We start from the raw sequence: 18,852 nt of genomic DNA on the forward strand, positions 1-18,852 counted from the left end.
GCCTATTGCCATTGATGGAAACCAGGATATATAAGACCAGGATATATAAGAATGATACACTGACCTCACTGATCTCCCATTTGTATTGGAGTGATCGATGAAATTCATCAATAAATTTGATAAATCTCTCCAACTGAGCACGAGAAGACGATGCTGTACCAAGACATTCATCACTGTACCTTCCCAGATACTTAGGTACGTAGAAGGTCAGTGTACTCTTCAAAGATTTGTTTTAACAGGAAAACCAACAAACAATTTGGCATATTTTGGACCAGTGGCTTAACTAGCCTGACGATTTTGTCCCGCTATGTAATTCATCCCCTGTGGGTATTCCTCCTTTTAGAGTTTCCCAGTCGGATAAACAACCTCCAATCCTAACAGCTTGTTGTCGGTTAGTCAAGAATGCTGTTGTCCAGCTTAGGAATCCCGGTGAAATATTTGACCTTTCCAACGCACGCATTAGTCTAATGTGATTTATTAGATCATAGCCTTTTAAAAAATCGGCACAAAGATTCTGGCAGCTGCATTTCCGCTGTCTATCGCCTCGAAAATAGCTTGTAAAAAGTAGAGCAAGGCATCAGTCGTTGAATGATCTTTCCGGGCATATTGCCTTTTATCAATCTTGCGTTCGAGCTGTGGGGTTAGTTTTGTTAGAGTGAAACTTTCCATGATCTTTGCCAGAGTGCACGTAAGTGATATCGATCTAAGATCATTCACCAAATCTTTCGGGGGGTTTACTTTGGGAATGGGGTTAACAATAGATGATTTCAGCAGAATTGGGATGCATGAATTACTTTCAGCAGTCACTCTCATATTTCAGCGATCACTTTATATGTATAGTTAAACTGGCCGACTGGCCACATCCATTTCTGTGATTCGTAAAATCTCTACTCAAATATAAATATAATGTAAAATGTAAATATTTGTCAATTTAACCTAATTGCTGAAAATTTTTATAACGACCTTTAACAACATCCTTTGTTGTGTACGTTTATGGGTTGGACTAAAATGCGGGTACAGATGTGGAACAGATCGACGCAACGGAATGGTTATTCAGTTAAAACGTGGAACTGATATGGGGATAAAATGCGGAACGGACATGACGACAAAATGCCAGACGGATGTGGGGATAAAATGCGGAATGGATATAGAATAAAACGCGGAACGGGTATGCGGATAAAGGATCAATGTAACGTCCAATTTTTATTTCAAACATAAAAAGAATATAGATATGAATTACTTTCACCAATGACTCTCATATTTCAGCAATCATTTCACAAAAAATATATTCTTATAAGGCAGTTCAACCCTACGAAGCCTATATACACATTTGATTATAAACACGTTCCGCATTTTAACTCCATATCTGTTCTTCCGCATTTTAACCCCATATCCCTTTCGTTCCTTCGATCCGTTCCGCATCCGTATCATCTTTTTAACTTAACCAGTGCATTTATATAGCCAATCAAAAGCAATATTTCTGTAATTTAGCCAATCAGCTTTGTCTACTGTTGGCGGTCGACTTGCTAAGCGGTCGATCAACCTGCATAGTACGCTGTTGACCACTTTTTCTTCATACCTTTGTTTCGCCTTCGCATCACCCCGCAAATTTTAAGGCGGGAGAAACAAAGGTTTGTGTTCAGGCTAGGTACACACAAACAAAAAAAAAACTTGTAAAGAAAAACTTACTCGCTATACACACGAGCAAGTGAACTGGTACCAATGATACCAATTTCTATACCTAATATTTGTAACCAAAGCTTTACCACAGGTATCTTTCCATCCTTTTCGAAAAAGGCTAAATTAATCCCAATCCATAAATCGGGTGAAAAGAATGAAAGAGGAAATTTTAGGCCAATTTCTGTTTTAGGTTTTCTCTCTAAGATCATAGAAAAGCATGTGTTCAATTCATACTTCTCTTATCTAACTGAAAATAAAATTCTATCGGACCACCATCTATCGGTTCAGACCGGGGCAATCATGCGAAACTTCGTTGACAATGATTTATGAATATCTTGTTAATAATATCGAAAAAGGAGAAATCAATGGAGTTCTGATGCTTGACTTTTCCAAGGCGTTTGATTCAGTCGATCATACTATCTTGCTTTAAAAAATCCGCATACGGAGCTACTGATCTCACTCTGAAATGGTTCACATCATACCTATAGAACGGCGAACTCAACAAGTCCAAGTAAGCGACCATTTGTCAGACCCCTTAACTATAAAAACCGGGTTCCCCCAAGGATCTATTCTCGGTCCGTTACTCTTCTTGTTATTTATAAATGATCTACCAACATTTTTAAACACCACACATCCCTCACTTTTTGCTGATGATTCCACCCTCTTAACCCATAATAGTGAACTATCAATGATCAAAACATAATTATCAACCGATCTGTGTACTACCTCCCAATAGGCTAGGCATAACAATATGGCCTTAAACTTTAGTAAAACCAAATTCATGAAAATATATTCAAAGCGAAAGTATCCAATGCTCGACTGCGTCACCATATCACACGAGGAATTTACGATAGACGAAATTATTTCTGGTAAACTACTTGGAATAATTCTTGATAAAAATCTTACTTGGGACTACCAAGTGGATAAAATCTTCAAACTGCTAAATTCTCGACTGTATCTATTTAAGCGTATTTGTCCATCCCTTCCAGTAAAGTGTAGAATTCAGTTTTATTATGCCTTTATATACCCTCATCTTTTATATGGCATCACTGTGTGGGGAAATGCACGACGCGACAGTGGCGTAACCAGCATCGATAATTGGGGGGGGGCCATATTCATATATTCATGTTAACAGACTGTAAAAAAAATTGATTTGAAAAGAAATTAATCCTGCGTATCACGAATATAGGAATATTTGCCCCCCAATTATCGTTCTGGCTACGCCACTGCGTCGCGAGCTTATTGATCCCCTGCTAAAACTTCAAAAAGGAGCTGCAAGATTAACTTTGGATGAGAGTATGTCAACCCCTTCTGTCGATCTTTTTCGTAAACTTATAATTGGATTCCCATCAATAACTTGATTCAGATGAGAAAAATACTATTAGTTGTCAACACTCTGCGTAGCTCATCACCAAGTGAGCTTCGCAATCTGTTTCATATCTCTGTGAGATGCATGATGTCTATACTCGACGTTCCTTAATCGATTTAAGGGTACCCTTAGTCAAACCTGAGCTGGCTAAAACTAAACCCTCATACAGTGGAATTTTGCCAAATGACCTGAAAATGGTCCATGACTACCCCCCTTCGACCTATAAGTTTAAACTAAAAAAGTTCTTTTGTGATTTAAATTATGAAGTTGACCATCTTGAACATTTTTCTTGCTCTTCTTGTACTGACATTGTTATGTGTATATGCATGTTACACCTATTGACCTTTCACCTGTCATACTTTTCTTTCAATTAATCTATTCAATATTCATTCTACTTTTCTCTCAATCTATTCAATATTTCTTTTGTCAGTTTATATTGTCTCGTCTACTGTGTTGTATATATACATTGTGTTGTGTATAGTCATTGTGTTTTATATACACGTATACATAATATTTTCTCACTTGTACATATCGTTTCGTCCATTAACTGTGTATATAATGACCGCATAACCTATCTATATGTATCATAATGAGGACCATTTGGAAGAATACCGCTTAGGTAAAAATGTACTATTGCAACCTCTTAAATAAAGTTTATTATTATTACTATTATTAAAAGGTCGATTCTGGAAGAACTGGACGGAAAAATCGTAGCGTTGGTCGAAGAGCTGAAAAAACTCGAGAGAGAAATATTCCAATCTGAAGACATCAAAGTAGAAATTGACGAGACAATAGCACAGATAAGTAGCACTATTGAACGGTTTCAGTCAACTAAGTTGTCTCCGAGTAACCCTCCCTCTGAAATACCTCAAGTAGTCGTAGAAAATGCAAGCGATCAAACCTCCTCAAAAACCGTCAACACAAATGATCAAACACACTCGGGGACCCCTAATGAGATTGCTCAACAAGAGACTGTCCCCCCCCTCCTACTGAGACTCAATTACAAATAGAAACCCCAGTTGTTACACCAGTACTTCCAACAACCCCACCATCAACTACCCCCCATCACCCTAGCCCTCTCAATCAAAATAGTCGTTTACCAAAATTAAACCTTCCAACATTTTCTGGGAACCCACTACAATGGTTTACGTACATTCTGGGTCTCGTTTAAAGCCACAGTACGCACCAATCCAACCCATGGGGCTGTACAAAAGTTTAGTTATCTTAAGACCCAACTGGTGGGGGATGCACCAAGAGCTATTACATGGTTTCCCCTTAAAAATCACAATTATACCAAAGCTGTCCAACTCCTAAAGGAACGATTCAGTGACCCAACCAAGGTGATTAATGCACACATGCACTATTTACTTGAATTGCCAAACACCAACTATGAACTAGCAAATTTACAACTATTCTATGACACAATGGAGAACCACGTGAGAGGTTTGGAATCTCTTGGAAAATCCCACAGTAATTATGGAGACCTCCTAGTCCCAATCGTTCTTGGGAAATCGTCCGAACAAACTTGGTCCGCGACCATGACAGTCACGAATGGAAATTTACAAAACTAAGAGAATCCATTCGTAAACGGAAATAAGAATTCTAGAAGCTGGTGCTCATTCCAGTCTCATGCAAGCTAAACTGCCATCACCTAAATATACAACAGCGGGTTCATTTCTAACACAAACACTTGTAAGGGAACCAGCATTATACCACCAAACACATAGACTGGATAGTTCAATAGTATATCCTAGTCGGGAAACATCGAATGAAATGGCAAATATTGTTACCATAGCAACTAAATCATGGCAAATCGATTAAAAAAAACCACGTATTGTAAGACGAAATAAGGCGTAAAAAATCCAAACTAAGAAGTTTTTCGGATATATTTTTATTTTTAACATTCTTTTAGCCTTCCCCAGAAAGGTTCTTACACATTTTAGCCGTACGTTGCTTTGGTTTTGTCGTTTTGTTTGCATTTTCACAGCGGGCCGAATGCAAAATTCCTGCCTGCTGTGAAACGCTTCTCAGTTAATCATTTACACAATTAAAAAATAAATTGGTTTAATTTCCCACACCCACCTAAGTCCAAATTTAAGCTTCTACATTGCGAAACGCAAGAATTGTTTAGCATTCTAACGATATTTTTATGTCATACCACGGCTAGAATTATACCCAAATTATCGCGACTACAAAATCGTGCAGGTCCAAAACCGCATTCTATTACCGCTGGGAACTCAATAGACAACATTGAAGGTCATAATAAATTTCAGGTTTTCTTTGTTTTGCCTTGAATCATGCAAGTTTAATTTCTAATTGCTAATTTTGATTTTGAAAATATTTGATTCCCGCCATCAAATTGAATATTATATTTCGTAGAGGTCTCTTAGTTTACATATTGTGTTTTTTTAGACCCCCTGTAGTAACCAAATAATATCTACGTCGTCTGAGAATCAGCTACAAGTCCGAGCAAGTCGTTTGTTTCATCGCGACCTGTTTGTTGTTATTTCGGCGACTTCGCGGGCATTGCAAACATCTCAGGATACGCAAATTAGTGTATTGGCTCAAAACTTTCAAGATGCCAAGGTTTACGGAATGTTGGCGTTGTGGGAACTCGTCTGCCACAGTAGCTTGTCCTTCTTGTGACGTTGCAAAATACTGCAGTAAAAAATGCAAAGCAAATGATATCGCGAGACACAAAGACGCCGAATGTCGTCCAGTTGCAATCATAAAAACTTGTTCATCATGTCGTAAGACTGGTTCATCTCTACAAACATGTAGTGGCTGTTATCGAGCTTTTTATTGCGACGCGAAATGCCAAATGAATCACCGAAGTGAACACAAATTCGAATGTAAGCGTATTGTGGATAAAATTAAATCTCTGGCTGGTTCACTCCTGGCTTTTTTCCCTAATTCTGGACGGATTTGTATGGCGCATTATTACTGGGGCAATATGCCTGCATATGACTATCTTAACTTACTGGAGAATGAAGGTGTCAACTACGATTCAGATATGAATGTTCTAGTCCTTGGCGTTGGTGATTTACGAAATATTGTGCTCACTTGTGCTTCGTTACCCGAGAGCTTCGCAAACAAAGTCAAGTTCGTATTAAACGACATAGACGAATGGGTCTTGGCAAGATTGGTTCTACTACTCTATATGATGATTAAATGTAGGTATACGTACTAAATATACTCGCTTTCTGTAGCCTGAAAAAATGCCTGCATATATTATCATTTACATGCATTTGCGACAAGAATATAGTAACAATACATCTTAGGGAATCAATGTTAAAGAATTTAAAAATTATTTATTAAACAGGATTAAAGTTTCAAATACATAATATATATCGCTAACACATAATTATTTTGATGTATCAGTCAAAAGTAGGCAATACTTTCGAATAGCCCGTCATTTGTCCTTATATAGTATAAGCTATTTTGTTTGTATATGGCTCTTATATACATGGGATTTTCCCTGACTATAAATAGAAGTTGTTTGATAATTCAATGCACAAGGACGCCAACCTGCAATAAATTAATACCGGACATTGAATATTCAATGAAGACCTGCTCTAGAATACAAAATCTACCCATTTACCTGTTCAAAAACACTCCATATATGCTTCAAATTCGTAGATTTTTTACCATCCATTTGAATGAAAGTTTTTCAATTAGAAGGCATCTTTTACATTGAGTCAATTTTTCGTACATCTTAAAGACCATTCAAATGAAAAATATTATTTGAAAAAATTCAAAATATCAGTTATGCTGATGTGATGGTGAATCCAAACTTTAATTTACCCATAGCACCTTTGTAAACGTTTGCTAGTTACCAGTTTTACCCCGTCTTAAACTCACCCATGCGCCTAACTTACAAAAACGCCCAACGTCCATGACATATAATTGCGGACAACTTTCGTTTCGCACTTGCAATTCCGGGCGTAATTAAAATCTCCGAGCAGAATTAGTACCCTCGCCCGGTGCGAAGAGGCCGGATTATAAAATCAAGCCTTGTCAAATCAGATACTTACCTACCGAAAACAAAACAAATATAAGTGAATTTCCATAGCCCGAATTAAAAAAAAAAACTTCCTGTCTGGGTGGAGTCTAAAACACGCAATGGAACAAACGGAATACCTGAAATATCTGGAACATCTGAAATACTGATTATTGAATACTACCTTATTTGCAAATTATTGCAATACTTCTTTTATAAATCGGTAAATAAAGCCTCATTAGGTCGTACTATCCGTATTAATATGTACGTATATGTATAATGTAGTGACGTAATGGCTTGAGTGTTTTTTAATGTGCATGGCGATAATGAGCAAGCCTCAGGAAGAAACTTTTATCATTATGGAAACACTGTTTTTGACCATGGCAGACGAATTTGAAAGTGAATATTAAATTGAAGTTGCATCCAATGAAATTGAAGCATTTCTTTCACGACAATCATGTATTATTGCATTGATGCCTGGGGCAATAAATTTGCAATAAAATTCAGTATATTGTAGATGATCCAGATATTCTAGACATTCCAGATGTTCCAGTTGTTCCATTTCGCGTTTTAGACTATATACCCCCTGTCTGTGCTAGTTGGTTGCTAAGGTAAAATGAATGTGCCTTTTTCTAAAACACGAGACGAAAATATTTCGGGAAGTTCAGTCCTGAAAACCGTGCATGTTCTTACTTCTTAATTTCATCTACTGTAACTGTCAAAGCAAAATGGGATAATGAATTTCGGACTTGCAACATTAGAGTTGATACTGCGTGAAATGACTGGTTTTAGACATAAACAAGAAGCTCGTCCCCTAAACAGGTCCCGATATACTTTGTTAACATTGGAATGGGTTAATTCAGAAATAATAGGAATATAGCAAAATTATTAGCTATTTAATCCTGTTTACATTTTAACTTTTTTAGGTGATCGAAGCGTGAGTAAAGTTGTTACAGAAATTTGGTACTCGCTGTCCTTGAGCGAAAAAACGTACAATTACCTCCATCAAACGCTTCAGGGATTGCTTCGATTACAGAGCGCTGAGGATATGAAAACGGCCACAGACGGAATAATACATCTAAACGAAGAGCATTTTAGGAAGTTTCGAGACGTTTGGGCACGATGGCTTGAAATGAGAGTAGAAGGTACATCACACATTCGAAAACAACGCGAGAAGGCAATGAACGCAGACCTTGGGAGTTTTGGAGGCAGAATCAACTATTACAATTGTATTCCGAAGGAACACGTTCCCTCAGCCATGGAGTACATGGAGAAAGGTGTTTTCAATCGCACGCAGAATTGCTCATTTGCCGAAAACCCCACACTTACAGGTCCTCCAATGTTTGGCAACGATTTAACCTATTGTTGTCCCACGAGTGTCCTTCCATTTGTTGGTTGGGATTATGTTGAGGTCGAAAAATCGACGTATTCAAAATCTCTAGTTACCATGTTCGGAAACTACATCGAAGAGAAGTTAGAACGTTTCATGGAAAAACTTGCTGCGAGACAAGTGAGATTTGACATTATTTTAGGCAATTGCATGAACATCGAAGAATTTCTGACAGAAGAAGAAAAATATGATCGAATTTTCACATCTAATCTTATGGATTACATTCTTCTTCCGGAATTGTTAAGGTAAAAAGCATGACCAAGTTTTGAAATAGCAACTAGTAGAGCATCATTTTGCTAGGTTTCAGAACCCGTAACATACATAAAAGTGATGAATGCCTATCTCGCCCTGAAATTTAGTGTTTACAAATAAACGTTAGTCTTTTATGCTGAAAAATTGCATTTTGGCGTCCTATGTTTCTAAAAGGAAAGAAAGATATGGAGTAGTTAATACACTACTTAAGCTTAAACGTTAATTTTTAAAAGTTTATATATTTCTGAAGCATAATTCATATTGTTCAAATTTTAGGCTTTACTCTGGCAGGCTAAATAGAAATAATCCTCACACAACGTTGATCACTGAAACACAAAACTGGGTCAACTTCTGTCCTGCCGCAGACGTGGACTCGATGTCAATATTTGAACAAAGAGCGTCTTTCGGTGAAACTGCCTTGCGAGATACAAACGATCCAAAGTTTGCTAATGATGTTGGGACAACCTTCCGGGAATATCTTGATAACTCTCGTGAACTGCAGGACTACCTTCGTGCATTGTTTTATGCGGATCGCAAACGACAAAAATGCGGAACATCCACGCCGTCAAAAGTCCCAAATTTCAGAGAACTAGGAAACGAGTTCCAGTTGCGATTGCGGGATGGCTTCCGCAATGAAAATCGAATTGTCTTCTTGAAACCTGCAGTCAATCGACGAAGAGTGACAATGATTACTGGTCTGGAACGAAACATGGAGTGGGTGCCAAATTAAATTTTGCTACTTTTCTTCTCGTGAAATTTGAACTAAATTTTCGTCATTCGTCATCGTTTAATCATTCGGTGGACATTGCAACGAAGTCCAGGAGTAATTCAAATTTCTAGTGGAAAACTTCGTTTATAATATATCTATGCCAAATTTCTTGCACGTTTTTCCTTTCATTTATATAATTTTTTTTGTAATACTATTATACCTCGCACTACTAGTTAAACTTATCTAGTACAATACTTACTAGGTTACCTATGAGTAGAAATGCTGCCTGAAAGCAATAATTACATGAATCTTCGGGTTGCTAATCTTGTTTCACTCGGGAGGTCTCTACAAAGGGTTTTTAGAGAATTGTCTATGAGGGCTGATTGATTTGATATTTAATGGAACTCTAATTTCGTAGTGTAAGCACTAAATTTTCAAGTTATTTACAAGGTTAAAAGAAGTCCTGATATGTCTAAAATTGCAATAATTTATATAGCCTTAAATATTTAGAATAGAAATTTAAATTAACAATTAACCTACCCTTAATTACAATGATATCTTGAAAGAATATAGGTTATTAATCATAATGTTTAATAATCAGTAGTACAAAAAAGTAAAAAAGTCCTCCGCCTTTTTTGTTCTACAAAAATTAACATTTTGATACATTCGCACCTTTTCTGTTCTATTACGTAGCACATAGGTGCAGTCCTTTTTCTTTTACGTTCGGCAATAGTTGGTGAAAAGGGTGATTTGCTAGTTTCATTCCATTCGTGTATTTTTCGCAAATTGTAGCTCTTCTGACAGATAGTTTTTCTATTCCAACTAGTTGTAGCTCTGCTGAATACGGAGTATGGGATGATGGTCTTCAGGCCTCTTTGCTGGATGGATTCTAGCATGGAAGACGAGTCTTTCGAAATAGATTGCCACACGGGGAGGGCATGTTTCATTATTAATATATATTGATTGAATTGTAGATAGGTATATACTTTCCAATATAACCAGGGAGCAGCGTGGCAGCGTATTCAAATAATTTAGCATCAAATGCGGTATAAAAACTTCCTTAAATTAGACAAAACACTTCTCGACGTTTCGCCCTGAGTTATTATGAAAATAAATAGGGGCGAATACATGTTTTGTATGGGGGCAAAACACTTGATAAAAATGGGCTAATAGAAAACAAAAAATCAAAACATATTGGAATATATTGCGTTGCCAAAGAGATGCATGATTGTGGGCTAAGAATAGCCTGCAATGAGAGTAGCCTGATCAGCAACGAAAATATGTATATTACAAGCAGTATTGATGTAAAAAAAGAAATTGGAGTCCTATTACTCTGGGCGAGTTGGCTCAAATGAAAGAGGGTCTTTCATTTATTCCGCAGGGAGGAAGAGTGCCAAGACTGTTGATGAGTCGCATATTTCTTGTATAATTAATGCTTGAGGGTGGTATAGACAGGGTCTCTAAGGGTGTCTAAGCGGGGTAGCTATGGAAGTCGTTGGGCTTATAGAACACTGAAGTAGTGAGCCTATTGCAATTGATGAAAACCAGGATATCTAAGAATGTTATACTGGTCTTACTGATCTCTCATTTGAATTGGAGTGCTGGATGAAATTTATCAACACATTTTATGAATCTCGCCAACGCAGCACGAGAACATGATGCTGTACCAAGACAGTCATCACTGTACCTTCCCAGGTAATTAATGTAGAGGGCCAGTGTACTGTTCAAATATTTGTTTTTCCACAAAACCAACAAATAAGTTGGCAATGTTTGGGACCCATTTTAGTTCCCATTGCTACACCACTAAACGGTTTGTATTGCTCACCATCATAGGAAAAATTGTTGAGAGTGAGCATTAGTTCTGCTAATCTCACCGAAACAGTTGTCGATGGTTCCTGAGTGGTGTGTTTGTCTAAAAAGAATTTGAGGGCCTTCAAAGCATCATGGGGGGGGGGGGGGGTGACAGTGTATAAGGATTTGACTTCCATAGTCAAAATGAATTTGTGGGAAAAAATAAATATTTCTGTGAATTAGCCAATCAGCTTTGTCTACTGTTGGCGGTCGACTTGCCAAGAGGTCGACTTGCATACGCTTTGTTTCCTTTGTTTCGCCTTCGAATCTCCCCGCGAATTTTAAGGCAGGAGAAAAAAAGGTGTGTTCAGGCTAGGTACACACGAGCAAAAAAAACTTGTAAAGAAAAATTTGTTCCCCATACACACGAGCAAGTGAACTGGTCAAGAAAACTTGTCAAGGAAAACTTGCCCGCCTGTACAGGGCTTAACATGGATAATGATGTAGATCGCAAAAAAAGAGAAAAAAGTGTAGGTTAATTAAATTATATTATCAACATAATATTAAATTCATCGGTGTTGAATGTAATAACTACTCAACACTTTAATTGTTTATAAAACAGGACACGGTTTGATTTCATTGAATATAGAATTAATGGCAGAAGTAAGCACACGTCAAAACAGAGCGAATCTTGCTAAGATTGCTGGAATATGTGCTATTTTTATCTTTATGATGACTTCCTGGAAACCGGGTCAATTTGTTGACATTTCCGGCCAAAAATATTCGTGGTGCCATATTTTATTCTATTATGGTTATTTCGAAAGAAAGTCATTCAAAGGCTTAGGCCTAGAGATGCCAAGATTCACCGAATGCTGGCGTTGTGGAAAAACACCTGCTATAATAGATTGTCGTTCTTGTAACGTTGCAAAATACTGCAGTAAAAAATGCAAAGAGGATGATATTGCGAGGCACAATGACGCCGAATGTCGTCCAGTGTCAATATTGAAAACTTGTTCATCATGTGGTAAATCTGGTTCGTCCCTACAAACTTGCACTGGTTGTTATCGAGCTTTTTACTGCGACGTGAAATGCCAAAGAAATCATCGGAAAAAACACAAAATCGAATGTGAACGTATCATCAATAAAATAGAACTACTGGCTGGTATGCTTCAAGTTCGTTCACGTTTGGGACGGACTTGCATTCATTACTACTGGGGGAACGCGCCAGCATACGATTATCTTAACTTACTGGAGAACGAGGGTGTCGAGTATGATTCAGATATGAATGTTCTAGTCCTTGGTGTTGGTGATTTACGAAATATTGTGCTCACTTGTGCCTCTCTACCCAAGAGCTTTACAAACAAAGTCATGTTTGTATTAAACGATGTAGACAGATATGTGTTGGCAAGACTAGTTTTACTGCTCTATATGATGATCAAATGTAAGTGGATTTATTTATTGTATATTTAAAATATATGTTCATCAAGGAAATTGCTGCGCGACTGGGACAGTCAGCTTACTGTCCGATTGACCGTCGAAACAACCACGTTGCCAGTATCGTTAATTGAGGGCCATATTCATATACTCATGTTAAGAGACCGTAAAGACGATCGATTTGAAAGGAAATTAATCCTGCGTAGCATGAATACATTAGTATGCACCCCTCCCCCCCCCCACACACACACACACACACACGATTATCGTGCTGACTACGCCGCTGCATGTATCGAGCCTCGAAATCATCTGCGTTGAAATTAGTTCAATTTGTAATAATGGCCGTTTTCACACTAGAGACGCATAATGCGTCTGGACGCATTTTGCGTCTTCGTCATTTTTTGTCTAGTATAAAGGCGGGACACCTAATCAGACGAATAAGTCGATGAAAACATGCGCGAATAGATTACATTAGCATTTTTGGTTTATTTCATCACTGTCTCATTTTCCAGAATTATTCGTCTGTGTGCCGTCTTCACGCGGGCAGACGCGTTATCCATCTAGACGAACTATCGTTGGTTGTGTGTCTCTAAGACGAAAAACTGAGCATTAATCGTCTGGACGTATTATGCGTCTGTTATCCGTCTTTATACAGCAGACGAATAACCAGAGAAGACGCATTATGCGTCTCTAGTGTGAAAACGGCCAATTATATTCCCCAAGCAGCACTAATTCCGCTTGGAGTTTACAGAAATTATAATATAATATAATATAATATACATAGTTTATAATCTTTGAAGTGGTAGCTAAGTGTCTTTGTTTACTTCGGATTTGCTTTAAGAATGCATTAATGATCAAAGCCGTTCTACTAGGTAAGCGGGTTTTCTACGCCAAACAAAACACACTTGTAAGCTTTTTTTGTGGGAGAAGGGGTTTGGGGGAAGCATTCCTATATGATGTAATTCTATATGGTAAATCTTTCATCCGAAAGACTAGTTCTTTAAATGGCTTTAAATCGTTGTCCTTGGGTTTATATTAAGGAGCTTTAGCAATGACTACGAGTACGAGTACGAGTATGAGATAATTATTGAGATTCGCCATTCTCGCGCATTGTTTGCTTACGCCATCAGCCAAAAAATCGTAGTCAGAAAGCTTCTGAGCACGAGTTTGTCGATAAAGTTCGTACTCAAAATCTCCAAGTTGCCCAGTCAAGTATGCGCACACGCTACACCCACCATGCATGAAAAACATCAGTGAGTTTATAAGATACACCAAATCTACGACGCGGACGTGAAGTAATACTGCTCAAATATCCACTGTTTCCCAAAAGCGATGGAAATTATAGACTCTTTTTGACAAACAAAGTTAGAGCCGTATGTAATGCAAATTATTAAGGCCAGCGCACACTAGAGTTATGTGCTTAGCAAAAAGTCATTCGTGGCCATTGGCGTAAGCCAGTTGCTCTCGTGTGCGGGCGACTTTTCCGGCGACTTTGGTCATTCGTTCCACTTGCGGCAAATATCTAGCATGTTTGATAATTTCTGCCTCGCGTGCCGAAATCTTTCCGTGTGCGGCAATCTGAAAGCTATCTGCTTATGGATTGTCTTAACAGCGCATGCGTAATATAAGAAAGTAAACATCCAAGATGGCGAACAGATTGCAAAAACAAAATTATGGATGAAAGTGGAGACGAAGAGGTGTTATTTTGGTTGCTGTTGCGTCCGACTAGACTAAACACCGTTATCCAAGTGCTATTAATTATATTACCTGTTTGAGAAAGCTCACTATCTATTTCTGCAATAGCGCATTCCCGTTTCTCTCTGTTTCTAAAATCTGTTGAATTCACAGCGTATAAACACCTGTATTCTGGCCAAAGATTAACCATTTTGTCTTCCAATATGGCCTCAGCCACAAATTCGTTTTGCTTTGTTTGCACCGCTATCTTGGATGTTTACTTTCTTATATTACGCATGCGCTGTTAAGACAATCCATAAGCAGATAGCTTTCAGTTTGCCGCACACGGAAAGATTTCGGCACGCGAGGCAGAAATTATCAAACATGCTAGATATTTGCCGTAGGTGGCACGAATGAACAAAGTCACCTGAAACGTCGCCCGCACACGAGAGCAACTGGCTTACGCTAATGGCCACAAATGACTTTTTGCTAAGCACATAGCTCTAGTGTGCGCCGGCCTTTACTGGTTTCCTCACACGTCGTAAATTTGGTGCATCTTAGGGCCTCCACAGACTAGGGATTTAGTCTTCGACAACTATTTATGATTGACAACTAAAAGTTATCGACAACTAAAAAAAGTAGTCTCTCACGCAAGTTGTAGGCAATTAAACTCTTAATTATCAGTTGTTGACAACTACATAACACTTATCAACGACCTCATTTTTTGGTGTTTTTCTAGTGTGTGAAAACTTTTGTTTTAGCTCAGTTTTCGACTACTTTCAATCTCCGCGCTATTTCGGTTGCTAAATCAGTATTTGAGCGCCAGTGTGTGGAATCGTTTATCGGACTTATTTAGTTGTCGATAACTTTTGGTTTTCGATCACAAATAGTTGGCGACAACTAAATTCCTAGTCTGTGGAGGCCCTTAAACTCGCTATCAACCTGACCGCACGCGCTAGTTGGACAGTATACGATTCGAGTGATCTTGAACGTGACAATCAGGAGCGCTTCCTCCCAAGCCCGAACTTGTATGGTGTTGATTTGTTCGATTACTAAAGCAACAGAATGACATATATTGATTTTAGACTATTGTTTTTAGACTTAGAGTCAATATAAATGAAGGAGTCACTGTATATTGTAATATATAGTGACTCTTTCATTTATATAGTCTAAAATTAATATACATCATTCTGTTGCTTTAGTTTAGCAACGTAAAAAGTGTTAACTAAACGACAAAAAGTACGTGTTTTTTTGTCGTTTAGTTCGCACTTTTCACAAATGCTCCTCGACCAGTTAGATTGCTTCATTTACACAATTAAAAATAAATAAATCTCTTACATATCTTAATTTCAGGTGATAAAAGCGTTAGTAAGATTGTGACAGAAATTTGGTATTCGTTGTCACTAAGCGAAAAATCGTACAACTACCTCAGTACATCACTCAAGGGACTTCTGGATTTCAAAAGCGCAAAATATTTTATGAATTCAACAGACGGAATAGTAAATTTGAATGAAAGCTGTTTCAAAGAATTTCAAGAAGTTTGGAGACGATGGCTTGACTTAAGAGTGGAAGGTGCTTCAACCATCCGAAAGCAACGAGAGGCAACAATGAATGCTGATTTTAGTAGTAACGAAGGCAAACGTAACTATTATGAAAGTATTCCTAAAGAGCACGTCCCTTCCGCTATGAAATATATGGAAGATGGTGTCTTTCAAGGCACATCAAATGATTGTTATTACGCAGAAAACCCAACACTCACTGGCCCTCCTGTATATTTCAAAGACTCCCCGTATGTGTATTGCTGTCCAACAAGTGTGATTCCATTTGTTGGTTGGGATTATCTTGACGTGAAGAAATTAATTCACACGAATTCACTGGTCACTATGTTTGGAAACTACATCGAGAGCAAGTTAAAAAGTTTTATGGAGAAACTTGCATCGAAACAAGTGAATTTTGAAATTATTTGTTGCAATTGTATGGATATAGAGGAAGTCCTCGACAAAGAACGAAAGTATGATCGAATTTTAACATCTAACCTCATGGATTACATTTTTCTTCCGGAATTGTTAAGGTAAATTTTACAAGCTAAGTAGCCATAATTCAAAGCGTTTTGGTTCAGGACGTGCATGGTCTTAGTATTTTGGTGTAATTTCAATTTTGTACAGCCTCGTACCCAGACTTTTTAATTGTAAAATATATAACGTTGCATCCAGTTATTGTAAAGAGGTCAGCTGAAAAAAGGCGAGCGCGCGGGGTGCTTCGGGTGGTTTTGTTTAGTGAGGCAGAAAATCGTTTCTGAAAAACGTTTGTATTGTTGCAGTATTTTTCATTATTTATAAATTTTTCCTGAAATCGACAGTCGACGGGCTATAGCCATGTATTGTGAACGTTTCCTTTGGCGAAGAATCAACAGAAGGTATCTTTATATAAATATTTTCTTTCGGAGTGACTATATCATAAAATACTCAAATAATTGACTGCCGTATTTACATATCTACTATTTGGAAAAGGGAACACATTTACAACATATTAAGACTTAAGAGGTTTCTATTCATGAGATAAAAGATAAACTCATATTCCCTTGTTTACAAGTTTAATAATCTGACGATAAATTCGATGCGAAATGGCAACAACTCGAATTCAAAAAAAAGCTGATACTTATCGGATATAATTTGTAACATGAAATATTCAACATTAATCAACCTATAAAATTTTAAAAACCGGCGCATCTGTAAAACCCTAAATCTAACTCATGTAATTATATTACACAATTATATTGTGTTGTATTATACTCAATGTATTGTATAATTCATTGGATGTTTTCATTTTGAAATAATTTGCTGGCAGGCGCTAACTTTGTCAAAACCACCCCAAGCACTCCCGCACGCTCGCCTTTTGTTCAGCTGATCTCTATAAAATAACAGAATATAACGTTATATATTTTACTATTAAAGCGCCTGGGTACGAGGCTGAGCTTCGTAAGCTTGATAATTTCTGTGTGACCGTTATTTCTGAAAAGACTTTTTGATCGATGACATATTGTTCATTTCAGAGTTTTCTCTGGCTGGCTTAATCGAAAGAATCCCTACGCAACTTTGATAACAGAGTCGCAAAACTGGCAGATTTTCTGTCCAGCGGCTGATGTTGACAGCGCGCTAATATCTCAGCAAAGGGCAGCTCTCAGCAGAATAGCTTTGCAGGATACTAAAGATCCAAAGTTTGCTGAAGATGTTCAAACAAATTTCAGGGAATACTTGGATAACTCTCAGGAAATGCAAGATTTCCTCCGTGCCTTATTTTATGCGTATCGCAAACGCCGAATAGAAAAAAGCAAGCCAAAATTGCCAAAATTTAAAGAACTTGGAAATGAGTTCCAATTGCGTTTGCGCGATGGCTTCCGTAATGAAAATAGGATTGTTTTCTTTAAACCGGCGGTCAATCGACGAAGAGTCACAATGATTACAGGTCTTGAACGATACATGGAGTGGGTGTGCATATAAGTATAAGTATTAGATGAAATCATTGTCAATTTAATTCATATGCAAAAAGGCAATGTAAAAAACTTTATGGGGCCGATTACATAAAATTATATTGTAAAAAGGGATCCAGGGTAAGGAGGAATAAATTACCACAGCTTATAATCGCAATTGCATTGATTAATTGGCGGATTTTCATTTCATAATCTTCTCTGGAAATCCCTAATCAACAGCATCGTTTTTAAAGTGGAAGTGAAGTCCGTATAAACTAACGGTTTGTTTTCATTTTGAACTTCTATACTTTTTGCAATGCAATGGATATGTTAATATCTAATACTCCGTATCTAATGTAGTATGGCTACGCTTCTAAATCAACGTTTATTAAAGCTTTGGAATTTGCGCCAATTTTTATAGATAGGGTCCTCCATTAATATGAGCAGAACCGATGCGCAGAACGAACTTAATTAATCCGTGTAATTTATTCTGCCTAACCCTTGATCCGCCACTGATCTAACTGAACTTAATAGCTAATTCATATAAAGGAAGATAAATTGAACTTACGCTTTCATGCATTAGTATCATTGAGATTATTAATTAGAATAAAACACCAGAGTTATCCCCGTTTTAGCCAAATTTACTGATGGGCCTCGTCTTGCTAAGCTCACAAAGGCGTAAATCCTGGGGGGGGGGACAGGTCTCCCCCCCACCTTTAGAGTTGGAGGGGACGAATATGTATATGTCCCCCCAATTTTTATACCATAGTGTCTTACTAATTTTAAGGTATATTAGATTAAAAAATCAAGAAATGTTCTTCACAAATGTGAACTCGAAAGTCCAAACTATTAACATTCGACGATTCCATATAAAACAATTGATAAATGAAGTAATTGCCTACTGTTTTATCGACCGTTGACCGTGTATATATTTAGAATTACATTCCTTTTCCTGTTTTGTTAACGGTGTACCCTTGTACCCGGCACCTTATGTCATAATTATACAATACAAGTATGAACAAGTAATACAACCTAAATGTTTTACGTGGCAGTTAATCATATGCATTAACTAATCTATGCAAAC

At 37.5% G+C, this 18,852-nt stretch overlaps 2 protein-coding genes across 2 annotated transcripts; both read left to right on the forward strand.

Moving 5' to 3' along the window:
* The first annotated feature begins 5,555 nt into the window (after positions 1-5,555).
* Positions 5,556-9,969, forward strand: LOC114515601. The gene is made up of 3 exons (XM_028534888.1): positions 5,556-6,222; positions 7,976-8,684; positions 8,968-9,969. The coding sequence occupies exons 1-3, from the start codon at positions 5,628-5,630 to the stop codon at positions 9,419-9,421; spliced, it is 1,758 nt and encodes a 585-aa protein (XP_028390689.1). The 5' UTR covers positions 5,556-5,627; the 3' UTR covers positions 9,422-9,969.
* A 2,059-nt stretch (positions 9,970-12,028) lies between these two features.
* LOC114515626 lies at positions 12,029-18,016 on the forward strand. The gene is made up of 3 exons (XM_028534917.1): positions 12,029-12,632; positions 15,653-16,370; positions 17,352-18,016. Exons 1-3 carry the CDS (start codon positions 12,044-12,046, stop codon positions 17,797-17,799), a joined length of 1,755 nt encoding a protein of 584 aa, XP_028390718.1. The 5' UTR covers positions 12,029-12,043; the 3' UTR covers positions 17,800-18,016.
* The last annotated feature ends 836 nt before the right edge of the window (positions 18,017-18,852 follow it).

The sequence above is a fragment of the Dendronephthya gigantea genome, unplaced genomic scaffold (assembly GCF_004324835.1).
Source record: "Dendronephthya gigantea isolate DGI-Jeju-01 unplaced genomic scaffold, DenGig_1.0 000004F, whole genome shotgun sequence".
In the NCBI taxonomy this organism is placed as follows: domain Eukaryota; kingdom Metazoa; phylum Cnidaria; class Anthozoa; order Malacalcyonacea; family Nephtheidae; genus Dendronephthya; species Dendronephthya gigantea.